Here is a 13,895-nt window from a genome sequence, read left to right as displayed (position 1 = left end):
CTCTGCCTCGCCACCCACAATATTTGGCCAATCTTTGACTTAAGCATATCATATTCAGTGTCTGTTCTCTCACTGTGTGGCTCTGGTGGGGTCCACAGGAATAGGTTGGAGATTTTTTATGTACATCCATTGTTGCACCTGTATTTCATCCTCCATTCCAATGTAGCTGAAGCTGTTGTGTTTTTCACGTCCAATTTGAAAAGCAGCTTTCAAGTGAGGGATGACTGTCATGGAGAATGTTTCTGAACCTCCCCAGGCAAAGTCATCCACATGACAAGCAAGGACTCACATCACATTGCAGGAGTCATCCAACCAGTAGAACACTGCTGGGTCAACTTTTGACACAGTACCTTCCGACTGCTGCATAATGTCCTTTACCCTGTGGTACCAGTACAAAGAAGCGTCTGCCAGGCCATAAACACACTTCTTCAACTTCCACACAGTTCCTTTGCTCTGAGCTTCTAGACATTTCGGGTTAACTCTTTACCTTGCAAAAAGGCTGCTTTAATGTCCATGGAGTTCAGCTGCCATTTCTTTTGACGTATAACAACCATGATCATTTTTAGAGACTCTGATGCACATGTAGGTGAGTCTTTTGGGAGCTCCTCAGTGTTCATTTCCTCAAAGCCTCTTGCAACTAGTCTGGCTTTAGGTACAACACCATCTAGTGTCTCCTTGAATGTGCACATCCACCTTGTAGAGATGCATTTCTGACTTTCATCTTTCACCTCTTCAAACACATTGTTCTGTTTCCAGTTGCTGAGTTCAGTGTGTTTGGCAGGCATGAAGGCATCATCATTCACAATCAGTACATCCTCTTTATGGCAGTCTGCACATAACTCAGCATGCTCAGATGGACCCAGTTGAAGATTGTCAACTTGTCCTAAGTCCACTGATCCAGTTGTGCCCGCAATTTCCTCAGGCTCTGTGTACTGTATATTGTGCCAGTTTTTGTATGTTCCAGTGGCCTTTCCTGCCCGGCTGAGGAGTTTTCCAGTGTGTGCTTGGCCACTTCCACTATCTGTGTATGTAACTACTTGTCCAGTTTTCAGCTTAAGTCCTTCACAAGTAGTATTTGAGTGTGTTGATGTGTGAGGGAGCTCATTGTTATCCTCAGCATCTTCATCATTTGAGGGTGCCTCTTCCTCACTTTCATTTTCAGTGTTATTTTCATAGAGTCTGGTTTCTGGTAATGTGGCATTTTCAGTCCCCATCAACTGATTATCTCGTTCTCTCAACATACCTTGCAAGCCATCAACCTTTTGAAGTCTGGATTTGATGTACACAAACTGGATTGAAGTGCCCCCGTGACGAACAAATATCATCTTGGCCGATGACCACACCTGGACCTTTCCACTCCGCAGAATCCACCTGTTTGTAGTAAACCTTATCCCCCGTTTCATATCGGTCATCATTGGGTCGCAGTTGTTTACGAAAGGCTCTTCGGATCCTCCCAGAGCATTCTGCTTCTGTGAATGCTCTCCTTGTAGCATGTAATGCTGAGATGTGCTGGGCTATCCAAGTAGCCACGCTAGTCCCTTCTAGAGCTGGCGGCTTATCAGTGAGAACTGACGGCAGATTTGGGTTCTGCCCAAACACTAGCTGGTAGGGACTGTAGCCATGCACATTGTGCATAGAGTTTTTTGCCATCAGAGCCCAGTCTAGGGCTGTCTTCCAGTCACATCCGTTGTCTCTCTTTACTTTCAACAGGATTTCAGTGAGGGTTTGATTATGCCTTTCTAAGAGACCGTTGCTCCATGGACTATAAGCTGCAGTCGTTCTCACTTCAGTGTTAAAGTTTTCAGCCATGTCCCTCATTTCCTCATTGTTGAATTCACCCCCGTTGTCAGTGAACAGTCTGCGTGGAGGACCATGAACACTTATCCAGCAGTGAATAAAGTGCTTCACTATCTCCTTGGGTTTCTTGGTGGTAATAATGCTCCCTGCACTGAATCGTGTAAAGTGGTCAATGGCATGCAGATACCACACTCCTGGCTCTAGTTCATGTAAGTCCATAGCTACAGTTTCATTGTAGGTTGAGGCCACAGGTAAACCTACTGCTGGCTTTTGCTTTGGTTTACTGTATCTGATGCATGTCTCACAGTTCTTTACAATATCCTTCAGGATTGTGGTGCACTCCTCATCAGTATTACCTGAGCAGGTCAGTAGTTTTTGCAGTCTGTCAACTGAGGCATGTCCAAACTGCTTGTGCAGTTTCAGTAGGAATTTTTGTTTTTCCTGTTTTTTCATGCTTTCCGTCACAATGAGGATGACATCTTCATTTTGGATGTCACGTCCATCTGGGGTACTCTCATCCCTCAAGTTCACACAATAATGTCCTGATGATGTCAGTTCAAGTTTCACAGGTTGCGTGAACATTATGGCTTTGTCATTCTCAATGTCCAGAACTGCACCTGCTCTTTTCAGTGAAGTTTTGATTAAAAGCAAAGGGATATCAGCTGGGACAACCTCTGTTTCAATTTGACATCTAGTCTGTGCTATCACAGCTGGGATTTTCACTTTCTTTGTGGAATGGACAATTCTCCCATCACCAAACTTGAATGGTCTTGCACTTTTTATGTCCTTCATTTTCAGTAACTCATCCTGTGTTAGTTGACTGACATAATGATCAAGCCATATTTCGCCACACATCGTTCTGGTGCAGGCTGTGTCAATCACAGCAGATCCCAAAGACTCCACCTTGAAAATCTGTGTGTCAGACAATGTGTCTTTAGACAATAAAGTAATGTTGCATTCTTCAACCTCTGTTTGTCTTTCATCTTCTGTTAGTTTAGCATGTTCATTTTTATGGGGGCAGTCCTTTGCCCAGTGATATATGCTTTGGCAGACTGCACATCTCGTTCTCCTACCGTATCTGTCAAGCGGATTGGTACCTTGAACAGCTGTTTGATGTTGCAGATTTGACCTACTTTCTCTCCTGCCAGTAAACTTTGTGTAGTAGGCAGCGTCAGCTGCATCTCCGCTCACCTGCAGTGCATCAGATTCAGTGCCCTTCTATGGCGTAGTATTGCCAAATATCCTCTTCAAGGCGGCCTTCATGTTGTCAAACGTGAGGCTTGGACAAGCGGTAAGCGCCAACTGTTTGTCTTTAACATTAAGTCCCACAGTGTCTAGCAGCTTGAATGCTAACATCGCATCCGGAAGCTCCATTTTGAACCGGCGAATTCTGTTGTACTTCCATTCAAACTCGACAATGTAGTCCCCCATCGAAACTCCATTGTCTCTCGTTATCCGATCAAACTCCGTGTATGCCTCGTATTGGTGGTCCTTTTCCTCTTTCAAAAACACAGAGTCCAGTTTTATCAGAAGTGTAGTCATTCCATCATCTTTGTTCAAATCCCCAGTGGCTATTTCCAGCACGCTGTCCCTCGCTCTTCCCATTAGCGACAAGGCAACCGCCAAGGCCTACTTCTTCTTATCCAAGTCAGTAACCAGTCTCCAGATTTCGACTTCATTTTTCCAGCTTTCGTAACATTGCTTCTCATCAAATGCTGGTGTAACTTTATAATTACCTGCAGCCATCCTCTGCTACCATTGTTAGTTCAATATCTACGACGACAACTGTACGTTTTCAAGACTTTACTCTAACTTCAGCATGACAACAACAATGACTCACCCCGCACTTCCTCACTCAGAACATACGAAACAATTCGCCCATGCGCAGTGGGAAATAATAAAAATAACAAAGGTAACTGAGGCCAGGTAGGTAACCATCTTCCTTGGCTGAGAGAAGCTCCATGAGCAGGTCACTAAGTTCTCTTAATTTGATACTCTCTTTTGAGGTAGGACGAGGAAAGCTGTCTAGTTGCTTAAATAAAGCACTCTCTATAACTTCAGAGGTAGCGTAGACCTCTTGGAGTCTCGACCAAGACAGCTGAAGAGCAGCCCTGGGGTTGGTGATATAGACAGCTCGGATCCTTCTGACATGATCCAAAGACTCCTTGCCAAGCCATTTTATCAGTAGATCTAACTCTTCACTGGCTCTTAGATCCAAGCCTTGACTGGCGTTCATGAAGGAGGACTGCCATGCTCTAAAATTCTTTGGCTGATCATCAAATTTAGTAAGCCCCGTGTTCACCAATTCTCTGCGGGCAAAATACTTAGCAAAGTCTATCATGTTAGCTGGATTAATGAGAGGGTCCCGTGTGTTGTTGGTAGGATAATTATCTTGATAGCTTGCAGGTCTGAGTGATGGCAAACCTTTATCCAAGTCCGTTTTGAAGGACAGGAAGTGGGATTGGCAGTCTGAAGCAGGCAAGCTCTCGTTCCATGATGTGTGCCTTGGCATTAAAGGTGACATGTTGTGGCGAGGCACAGGAGTCGACTCATTAACTTCATGTTTCATTGATGGTGGCGAGTCTTTGACACATAGAGGGTGTGGTGTATCAGGAAGAGGTGTGGTGGTGCTCATCTTTGTGTGACGATCCACATATTCCTCTATCCGCTGTCTCACTGCCAGTGGGGAGATGCTGCTCCTAGAACTGCAACCACTCTCACTTCTCACTCCTGCTGCAGCCTCTAGAACTTCAGCCTCTGCATTGGCAGCAGCTACCACTTTCTCCAGTTCTAGAGTCTGCTTCCAATGTTGCCTTTTCCAGATCCAATTTTGCCTTTTGTTTTTGTTCAGTTCAAGCTCCCTTTGAGCAAATGTGGCTTTGGCACGTGCTGCTTCAGCTGTAGCTCTGGCCCTTGTAGATGCACTGGTCGCTGAGTGCTTAGAGGAAGCTGTGTGCTTCGTGCCGGACACTGATGCCGCTGTTTCCACTTTTGCTATATGGTCTTCCATGTCTGCAGTGGTCGAATCCTTCCGATATTATGGCTTTTTACTGTACTGTTCTCACTATGTGTGTGACTTCCCAAGCATTGACATAGATAAACAGCCAGCCAAACTCCTCTTCAATTGCATGTAAAGTGAGCATGTTTGCTCCTTTATTGACATCCAACAGTCAGCTTCACAGTGCAGGTTGAATCGGTGTAAAACTAAAAGGAAAGATACAGAAATAAACTTAGTAAACTGCTATTGACATATCAACTGTCTAATATGTTATTTACATACACATCAGGAAATTATGAACTGAAGTAGCATCAAAGCCTTCAATTATCACAGTTAGCAATTGTCAACAGCGGCCAATGAATCACGCTAGCATCCTCACTGGTTGTATTAAAAGAAAATTACTCCAAATATATATATCACAAAAGTCATCCAACTTAGCTTAAATCATCACAAAACGTATAAATAAACATAACTCACAGCCATTGCCTCCTGGAGGATTCAAGCAGCAAGGTAAACATTTCAGCGTTTCCAAATGTTTTTAACTGCCAAGCTTACGCTGTAGGTTTGTTACAAGCGTTCTGAACTTCCAGTGACCACTTTTGGTTTTCAAAATAAAAGCCCATTGATAACAAACATATATAAAACGCATATAGATACACATAGGTCATTATGTAATTGAATTTAACAATAAAAGAACACATTGTAAATGGAACGGAGAGATTGTGCTGTTATGACACAAACAACGCCTCTTTCCTGCTGTAGTAAGTTAGACAACGAGCTACAACCTAGTTTTCATCGCAACGAACTGCAGAAATAACACTGGTCTCTATGTGCAGCCAGCTGTGAGTCGAACATGAGTTTTAGTTCATCACGTTATCACAATATAAATAGTATATTATTATAACAAGAAAAGTTTGTATGTCATTATAATTGCTATAACATGAAAAACATCTTGTTGTAAGAATAAAGTTTTCATAACGTGATACTGATCCCTTTTTGTTCTGGTGTGGCAGCAGTACGCTTCCATGAAGTCACAAGTGTAAAAAACATCATGCAAACATTTATAATCTTTTGTGTCTTTATTGATCACACCCATTAAACATCCCCCATTGAATTAGTAATTCTAAAGGGTTCAATTTCTTCTTCTGGCTACTGTATGTTGTTTACAGGAGACAGAGCAACTCTACACACAAACTTGCTCATATACGTTTTGTGTAAGAGGTGATTTCTTCCAGGCAAATATGGCGGAGCCTAAGTTATATCTATTTTTTGTTAAATACTGTATGTAGTGTGCGTTTTAACATTTCAAACAGACAACCTTCAGTCTACGTTAGACCTTAAAGGTGCCAATGACCCACTCTTGAATTAACTCTTTATCTCATGCACTAGATACAAGCATTCACAAATCAACCGCCCCAGTAACAGTGTTTACATATGGTTGTTGTATTACAGTTAATGGTGCAGTTCTCCAGCCAGTTAGAGGCCATGCAGCACCTGAAAGATCAGCTGGAGCAGAGGACCAGGATGATCGAGGCCAACATCCAGCGGCAGCAGGACGAGCTGCGGCAGATCCAGGAGGAGCTGCAGAGGGTGCAGGGCCAGAGTCTGCAGGTGAGACATACATCACTGCTTTGCTTGTGTGTTTCATTGACTGTTAGGATGTGTCTGAATGTCTGCTGTGTATTTCAGATGTTCCTGCAGAAAGGAGCCGGGGGACTAAATCTTAGCTCTGTTCAGATGGCCCAGGGGAACGCTGTGCAGCAGGGGGGGACACTCAGCATGCAGGGCCAGGTGGTCTCTGCAGGGCCCCTGCAAAACAACATACAGCAACAACATGCTGTCCAGCCCCAGTCCCAGCAACAAACACTGCGGGAACAGAGCACAGCACTGACACAGGTCAGAGCAGCTAAATAATTCTCCTTTTCACCATCATACACATCTGACAGTGCCACTCACTCACACACTTCATTCACAGCTTAATTAGGTTTGTTACAGATTCTGTTCAGCATGCTTCAGCTGACTCTGGTTCTGCGTTTTTCACTCTCAGCGGTCGTCTCTCACTCTGCAGCCTCAACAAAACCCAATGCCTGTGTCTCTCTACAACACAATGATGATTCCTCAGCAAAGCCCTGCTAACATGGTCCAGATTGCAACTAGCCTGGCACAGAATACCGGACCCAACACTCCTGCAGTGGCAACGTTTGCACAGGACCGTGCTGCTCAGATCAGGTTTGCTTTTTTTTTTTAACCTCCTAATTTTATTTTTATTTATCAGGGTAAGTTTCTTACTCAGTAGTATAACTTCAAGTGTTTCTACAAAGCTGTTCCCTTTGAGCAAGAGTGAAATCTAACAGAAATCTCCTAACCTCATTATTTCTTCTGTGACCTCTACCTGACCTGTGCTCACCTCCTGTCTCACAGGTTTCCTGCTGGTCCTCAGCTGCTCACCAAGCTAGTGACAGGACAGATGGCATGTGGGGCAGTCATGGTGCCCACAACCATGTTTATGGGCCAAGTGGTGACAGCCTTTGCTGCTCAGCAGGGCCAGACCCAGACCATCAGTATTTCCCAGCAGCCACCACCACCACAGCAGCAGCAGCAGCAGCAGCAGCAACAGCAGCAGCAGCAGCAACAGGAGCAGCAGCAGGCACAGTCGCAGTCACAGGTCACAGCCATGCAGCCGGGACAGGCTCCACTGGCTCAGCAGCAAACACAGTTCCTACAGGTAACACCCAGACTGACATGAAGACTTAGACAGTGAAAGGTAACTGTGGATTTTTGCTAAGCAGCGTCAATAAAATGATAATATATTTACTGAGAGGCAGCGTTGTAGTCACTAAATGTGGAGCCCGAGTTCGGCTGAGGGTGATATTTGATAATATCGAATATCTCAAGCAAACATTGCTCTGTCTAGTAGATGGATTAGTGTTCATTCAAATGGCCGTACTGTTTTTGTTTTGTTTGGGTAAAATGCTGTGAAAAAAGTGGTGTCATTACAGTCTGGTTCATTTTCATCCTAAAATCTCAATCTTTCACTGAAGGCTCCTCGGCTTCTTCATGGAAACCAGTCCACCCAGCTGATCCTGCAGGCAGCGTTCCCTTTGCAGCAGCAGGGGGCTTTCACTGCCACAACCCAACAGCAGCAGCAACAGTTACAACAACAACAACATCATCAACAACAACAACAGCAACAACAGCAGAAGCAATTACAACAGCAGAAACAACAACTTCAGCAGCAGCAGCTGGCTCCTCACAGAGCAGATAGTTTGTCTGACCGCTCCTCCACGCAGCCACAGTAACTGCTGGCAGCCAGTCACAGGTGAAACGAACCAAACCCAGACGTGGGTGTTTTTGTGACGGTGGTCTAAAGAGAGGTTCTGCTTAAAGTGCAGCACTGACACAGTGCCTCAGAGGTGATCAGGTGGGCAGGCCACGGCTTCCCTCCCCTCACAAGGATCTTTTGCTGTTTGCACTTAACTCCTGAGCACAAAGTGCTGCAGAGAACCTAGAACTGGGCTCGATGTGGGTCTGGCACTCGGCTTTGTTTCTGGGTCACAGCCTTTTCTCCAAGAAAACAGTGTGACGCAATCCCTGTAATGGACTCTCCCCCAAGTACCCTTCCCCAAGCCAGCTCCTTGTGTGTTCAGTGTGCATGTGTGCGTGCATGTGTGTGCGTACGTGCGTGTGTGTGCGCTCTAGTCATCCTCACAGGATTTTTTTTTTGCAGAGAGTCAATGCAGTGAAGCTTCTGTCAGAGCTTCAAGGATGTCCTGCAGAGCAGCCAGGGGCTTGTTTGTTTTGGATGTTGTCTCCTATTCTTCTTTTTCATATAAAATTAATTATGGGTCAGAAAATATTTTTAAGAATGGTGTAGATTGAACTTTTACTGTACAGAGCATCATGTGTAATATATAATGTAAATATACTGAAAAAGAAAGAACTAATATTTTATATGATGCATGAAATGAAATGTGTAGTCTGTTATTTGCAGCTTTGAATATGTTTTTTTCTAGTACTCTAAGAAAAAAAGATCTTAAAATGCTCAGTGGCTGATATTTTCACAGACTTCCTTTCTCCTAGGGGATGCGTTTGTGTGTCTGCATAGCAGACAATGTCAATGCTGCTTGTTGTGTCACAGTTTGTTCAATCCTTGACCCAGTTTCATAAAACTGTCAAAATGAAAGACATGTTTTAAAGTATTTTTAAGCTTTTTAAGATGTGCTCAAAATCTGCCACTAAAGACTCTAAATTCAGCTTGAGTCAGATATTGTGAATGAAATAAATACGACCAAGGTTAAACTAAATGTATGCAACAATTTGCCAGCATAATTCTTCATATCTTTATTTCTTCATTTGTAGCACTTCTGCTGAGATCCCTGATGCTGTTGTGGTATCTGAAGACACTTTATTCCAGCTATAAACATTTACTCCTTGAAATGTATTGAAACTTTACAAGAGCTAAAATCAGGATGAGCTTGAGTGTCATGATTAGTGCTGGGTCAGTGGGGTATGCAGAGCAGCCTGAGTGTCCTCCACCAGTCACCCCTGTGCCCCAGATCACCTAACTAGCTCTTGGAGAAGCTGCCTGACAGCCCGACACAGAGGTGCGCTCACGTCTCTGAGCTCCTTGCACCATCAAGAAGAGAGAGACCAATCACCCTCCAGAGACCCCATTTAGTCTCCTTATGTCGGCTAATTTGCTCTTGTAGTTACTACCCAGTGCTCAGTGGTGAGAATCATGTTTGTTTCATGGGAACTCTGCTTCCTGGCTCTCTGTCATGTTGATAAAGCAGTTGCATTAATTAAGTTAATTCATCTAAAGCTCACTGCAGTTCTCTGCATGTTCACCCACCCTCACTTAAACCTGCAGTAACCTCTGAGGGGCAACACTGATGGGACTTTTGAAGTTAGTATAGTGAACTTTTTAGTATGTTTACTCATCCAGCACATATCATCAGCTTTTTTTGGAGTCATGTCTCTGACCCCCTGATGAATGTAAATCCACCATTCAATCTCTTTTAGCTCTGGGATTGTTCTCCACCAGCTCCTGAGGGAAACACCAATACATATTGATCAGTTTATAAACTAAATTAGACGGGTTTTCCATTTCAGTTTTGAGGGGTTTTTGGGGTTTTTTTTGTAAGTCGTTAAAACAGAAATGCAAGTGGTCTGTCTGTCCATTAGGGGATGTTATGCGAATAAAGCTGGATTTTCTCCGCTCGCGGTATCATCCCGATTAAACATGATGACAGATTTCCAGTAGTCTGGCTCCTGGCTGGAACTGGCTCCTGGGGCCTGATACAACAAGTGCCATTCCATTACACTTGTTTTTAAGTTCGCAATTTCAAATTGTGCATTAGGCAGCATTTTCGGCATAAATGTAAGCATGGGGAAAACTGGAAATGTCATGGTCAGAAAACCAAAACAATTAGCCAAAAGTTGCTAAAATGCTCTACGGAGCATCAATGTAAGTGACCATGTGATCTATTTTTATTATAGAATTATTGATTAAAGCTGCTTTAAAAGTTAATAATGGAATAGGATTCCTGAACAACACCATGGTGGAACATTATTATAAGGACAAATCTACAAAAGATACATGAAGTCAGGTTTTGCAAATTCTCAGTTCCCAGTGATTTTCTGCTGGAGAGTAAAAAGCTGCTGCAGTGTTGAGCAGTCAGGACAGAATCCGTCCTAAATTGTAGGAACATGCTGCTATGAACAGTCATTAAGAAGAGCTGGGACACCCCCATCTCACTTTGTACCATCTGAAAATGGGGAGCACCCTCCTGTCTGCTGAATCGAAGCCCTTGTTCTCAAAGTCACGATGACACCCTGGTTGAGCTGCCTCCTCACCATCTGATCTAGTTCACCACCAGATGGTATCAAGCCGACAGCTCAGCCCATTCTTCATCTGTGTGCAGTGACTGGCTGAGCTCAGCACATGGGCGCTGGGCTGGTGAAATACATGCAGAATATATATTTTTTTTTTAAACCTTGGCCTGAGGTGGCGCCACGTGCACTTTGAGTTTGCATCTTCGTGTTTGAATATTGTGTTCATAATGGGGAATCCCCGTCTAGCACAGACGTCCAGAACAACATGAGTTACTTAAATCTACTTAATCCACCACGTCACACTGAGTTCTGTCTCTTTTCTCACAGAGAGCTCTTGACTCATCTTGTATTCAATAGTAAATCAATCTCATTTCACACCCTCAATTTGAAGCACTGAACAACTCAAAACATTATTCATTCACTGTGCAAACTGAGAGCGGTGCACCATTGAAGTCATGTTTGGTTTAAGCCTGGCCTTGAGTAGCAATGGAAAAATGCTAATAATAACTCTCATTTGTGGCTCACTGCTCTGGGATACAGTACTGGACCCAGAGGTTGGCCTTTCTAACAGAGTGGCTCAGTTTGGGTTTATCAGGGAGGAATGATCACCAGCACACGTGAAAGCTGTTATTTTGATTGATATGCCCTGTTCCAGAAGTCCTGACGGCTGGTTTTAAGGCTCAGTTTCTGAATACAGGCTGTGTGCATTTCTCTGTGGACTGAGGCTTTGATACTTTCACAGTATTAATATAGAACCTAGACCTGCTTTATAATCAGAAAAGACATGGACATCCACCTTTAGTTTATATGGGACCTTTAAGACATCTATGGAACTGTTCAAAAATTATTGGAGAGGGGGCTGAACCTTTTGTGTGACTTTTTGAAAAAGCAAAACCTCCCCCAGGGTTATTGATTATTTGATCTGGACCCTGTGTACTTTCCCAACACAAACCTGATTTCAAGCATAAAAGGTTGATGAAACAATCACCGGCAGCAGCACTGTTGCCTCATTCTAAACATGTATATGTATGATAATTTACCAGAGGTTACATTATAATTCAGGGTAAATTGAATCTGCTGTTCTGGTCAAAACAGGTTCTGTAGAGAGATGATGTTCAGTCCCTACTATAACTATTTTATTACGTTTTATATACGTCTCATGTACTCTGCAGTTATTCAATAATGTCTTTCATGGTCCCTGACACCTGCTCTCCCCACTGTTTTATCTCTGTGCTACATGAAGACAAATCTACTCAGAGTAGAGTTAGACCTCGTGGTCTGGACCTTCTACTCAGCACTCCTGTGTCCCTCCCTGTCATCAGTTGTGATGCAACACATATCAGTGTTTAAATAAGACACACGACAGTTTCCTGCTAAACACGCACCATATTTCACAAATGTGTAAAGTGGATGTGGTCTTCTGCTGCATACAAGGAGCTTTGTGGAGTGCGACAAAGCTGCAAGAATGTATTTAAATGTGATTAACAGGAGTATTTTACAGGTGTATGGCTCTGCAAGACTTTGCACAGTGTACGACACAGCAGACACAGCAGCACTGCTTTTAAATGTGCAAATGAGAAATTAAAGATAGATGTAAAGTTCCAAAATGAGGATTTAACATCACATGAAGGATCTAAACTAACTGTGACGTACACACAAAGACTGGTGAACCTTTTCCCTCAGAAAGAGCCGGTTTCTTGAGAGTTTATGGTTATGCAAAGACTTTGGTGTCAGATTTAAGGGTTGTTCTCTTTTCACAGTGTTTGATTCAGTGTTTATCTGCCAGTCACGTTGTTTTACTGCAAGCTGGAAATTGACACATTTCAAAAGACAATGCAATGTTCAGTTCTGTTAAAAATACAAAATACACAATATTCAAAGACTGTGTTGGCTTTTAGAGTTATTATTAGTTGGTCCTTTCCAAATCACATACACACAAGGGAAAACGTTTTATTATCCAAAGAGAGGGAATGGCCAGAAGACAAGTCCTAAATGAAAGGTCACAGTGCATTGTGTTAAATGTTGTGTGGTTCTGATGTACACACTGGAAATTGAATGTTTATCAGTGTTTTCTCTCCACTTTCATTTCACATTTGTGTGACGTTTAGGTTTGACTCAGGAAATTCACTGCCGCAGTCCACTCCACCACAGACACACCTGTCGTTATTAAAGGCTTAATCCTAAATCCTAAACTAAATCCTGTAGATTTAAGTCACGCCCCAGAGCAGGTGCTTTTTACAGGTGATGGCCAACACCTGCTCTGACATCACTGACTCCGGCGTGGCCAGACGTTCAAGATGCTTAGCCAAGGTGACATGGCCAGGTAGTGTTTTACAGTTTTGGTGCCACTCTCTAATAAGGGTTAATAAGTTGTAACTAATCAGCTGTAATCCATAAATAATAACAACTACTGTGTTACCAGGCTGTGGAAACTCATTTATTTACATTTATTTATTTATTTATTACATTTATTTACAAGTTATCAACTCAGAACCTGACCAGATGGATTAAATCCTGTTACTAATCATATCATTAATAAATTATATATGTGTTTAGCATTTATAACTGCATTATTACCAAACTGAAAGGTTGTTTTTCTCTAAAGGGGCTCTAAAGACAGACTTTGACCATTGCTTAGATGATTCATCATATAGATGATTCATAAATTCATCCGATGCACAAAGCAGTTAAATTCCTGACTATCTTAAATCGGACTGGGGTTCAATGAATTCTGGGTAAATAAAGACTTTTCAAAAAAAAAAGAAAAGAAAGAAAAGAAAAGGCCGAGCGTGGAGCCGCGTCTAACCGCTCAGCTCCATTAACCGCAGGAGAACGTGTCTGTCTTTTGACAGAATTCAACACTTACAAGGACATTTTACTTTGGCAATTGAACTTTGGAAATTCAGCGAAGAGTGCAAAAAAGAAAAAAAAAGCGCGGTTTCTAGAAACTCTTTCCCCTCTCATTGCTCTCTCCATAACTGTGTGAGCAAACCACAAATTATGAGCCATGTTTTTATGTTTTTTCGTTGTTGCTGACGCTCAGTGCAGGTGGCATTGACTGTTACCATGGTAACATTGGTTTTGGGCTCGAGAGAAGCCTGGGTTAGGTGAGATATGTTTTACCTTAAAATGATGAGGGAAATGATTTTTGTGAAACGGTCTGACTTGCATGGAAAAGTAAGACTGGTCTAACACTACAGACCAGTCTAAAATATCCTTGTGAAACCAGCCCCTGAAACGTCTCAGGCACCCTGTAATGGGTCTG

The 13,895-nt window shown here is 43.0% G+C and overlaps 1 protein-coding gene across 7 annotated transcripts in view; it reads left to right on the top strand.

Moving 5' to 3' along the window:
* The window catches only part of clocka (clock circadian regulator a), a 42,177-nt gene extending 29,664 nt beyond the window's left edge, over positions 1-12,513 (top strand). For 5 of the 7 annotated variants that reach the window (XM_071486891.1, XM_071486893.1, XM_071486888.1 and 2 more), the window contains exons 19-23: positions 6,248-6,406; positions 6,485-6,691; positions 6,843-7,024; positions 7,217-7,520; positions 7,837-12,513. In XM_071486891.1, the coding sequence (XP_071342992.1) occupies positions 6,248-6,406; positions 6,485-6,691; positions 6,843-7,024; positions 7,217-7,520; positions 7,837-8,094 (1,110 nt within the window). In that variant the 3' untranslated portion in view covers positions 8,095-12,513. The remainder of the gene's footprint in view (positions 1-6,247; positions 6,407-6,484; positions 6,692-6,842; positions 7,025-7,216; positions 7,521-7,836) is intronic. The other 2 variants (XR_011692329.1, XM_071486894.1) reach the window with 2 other exon arrangements.
* The last annotated feature ends 1,382 nt before the right edge of the window (positions 12,514-13,895 follow it).

This window comes from Trachinotus anak, unplaced genomic scaffold, assembly GCF_046630095.1.
Source record: "Trachinotus anak isolate AG129_WGS33_773 ecotype Australia unplaced genomic scaffold, CSIRO_AGI_Tana_v1 ptg000010l, whole genome shotgun sequence".
In the NCBI taxonomy this organism is placed as follows: domain Eukaryota; kingdom Metazoa; phylum Chordata; class Actinopteri; order Carangiformes; family Carangidae; genus Trachinotus; species Trachinotus anak.
The sequence above is the reverse complement of the archived record's forward strand: the minus strand, read 5'-3'. Positions and strand labels throughout refer to the sequence as shown.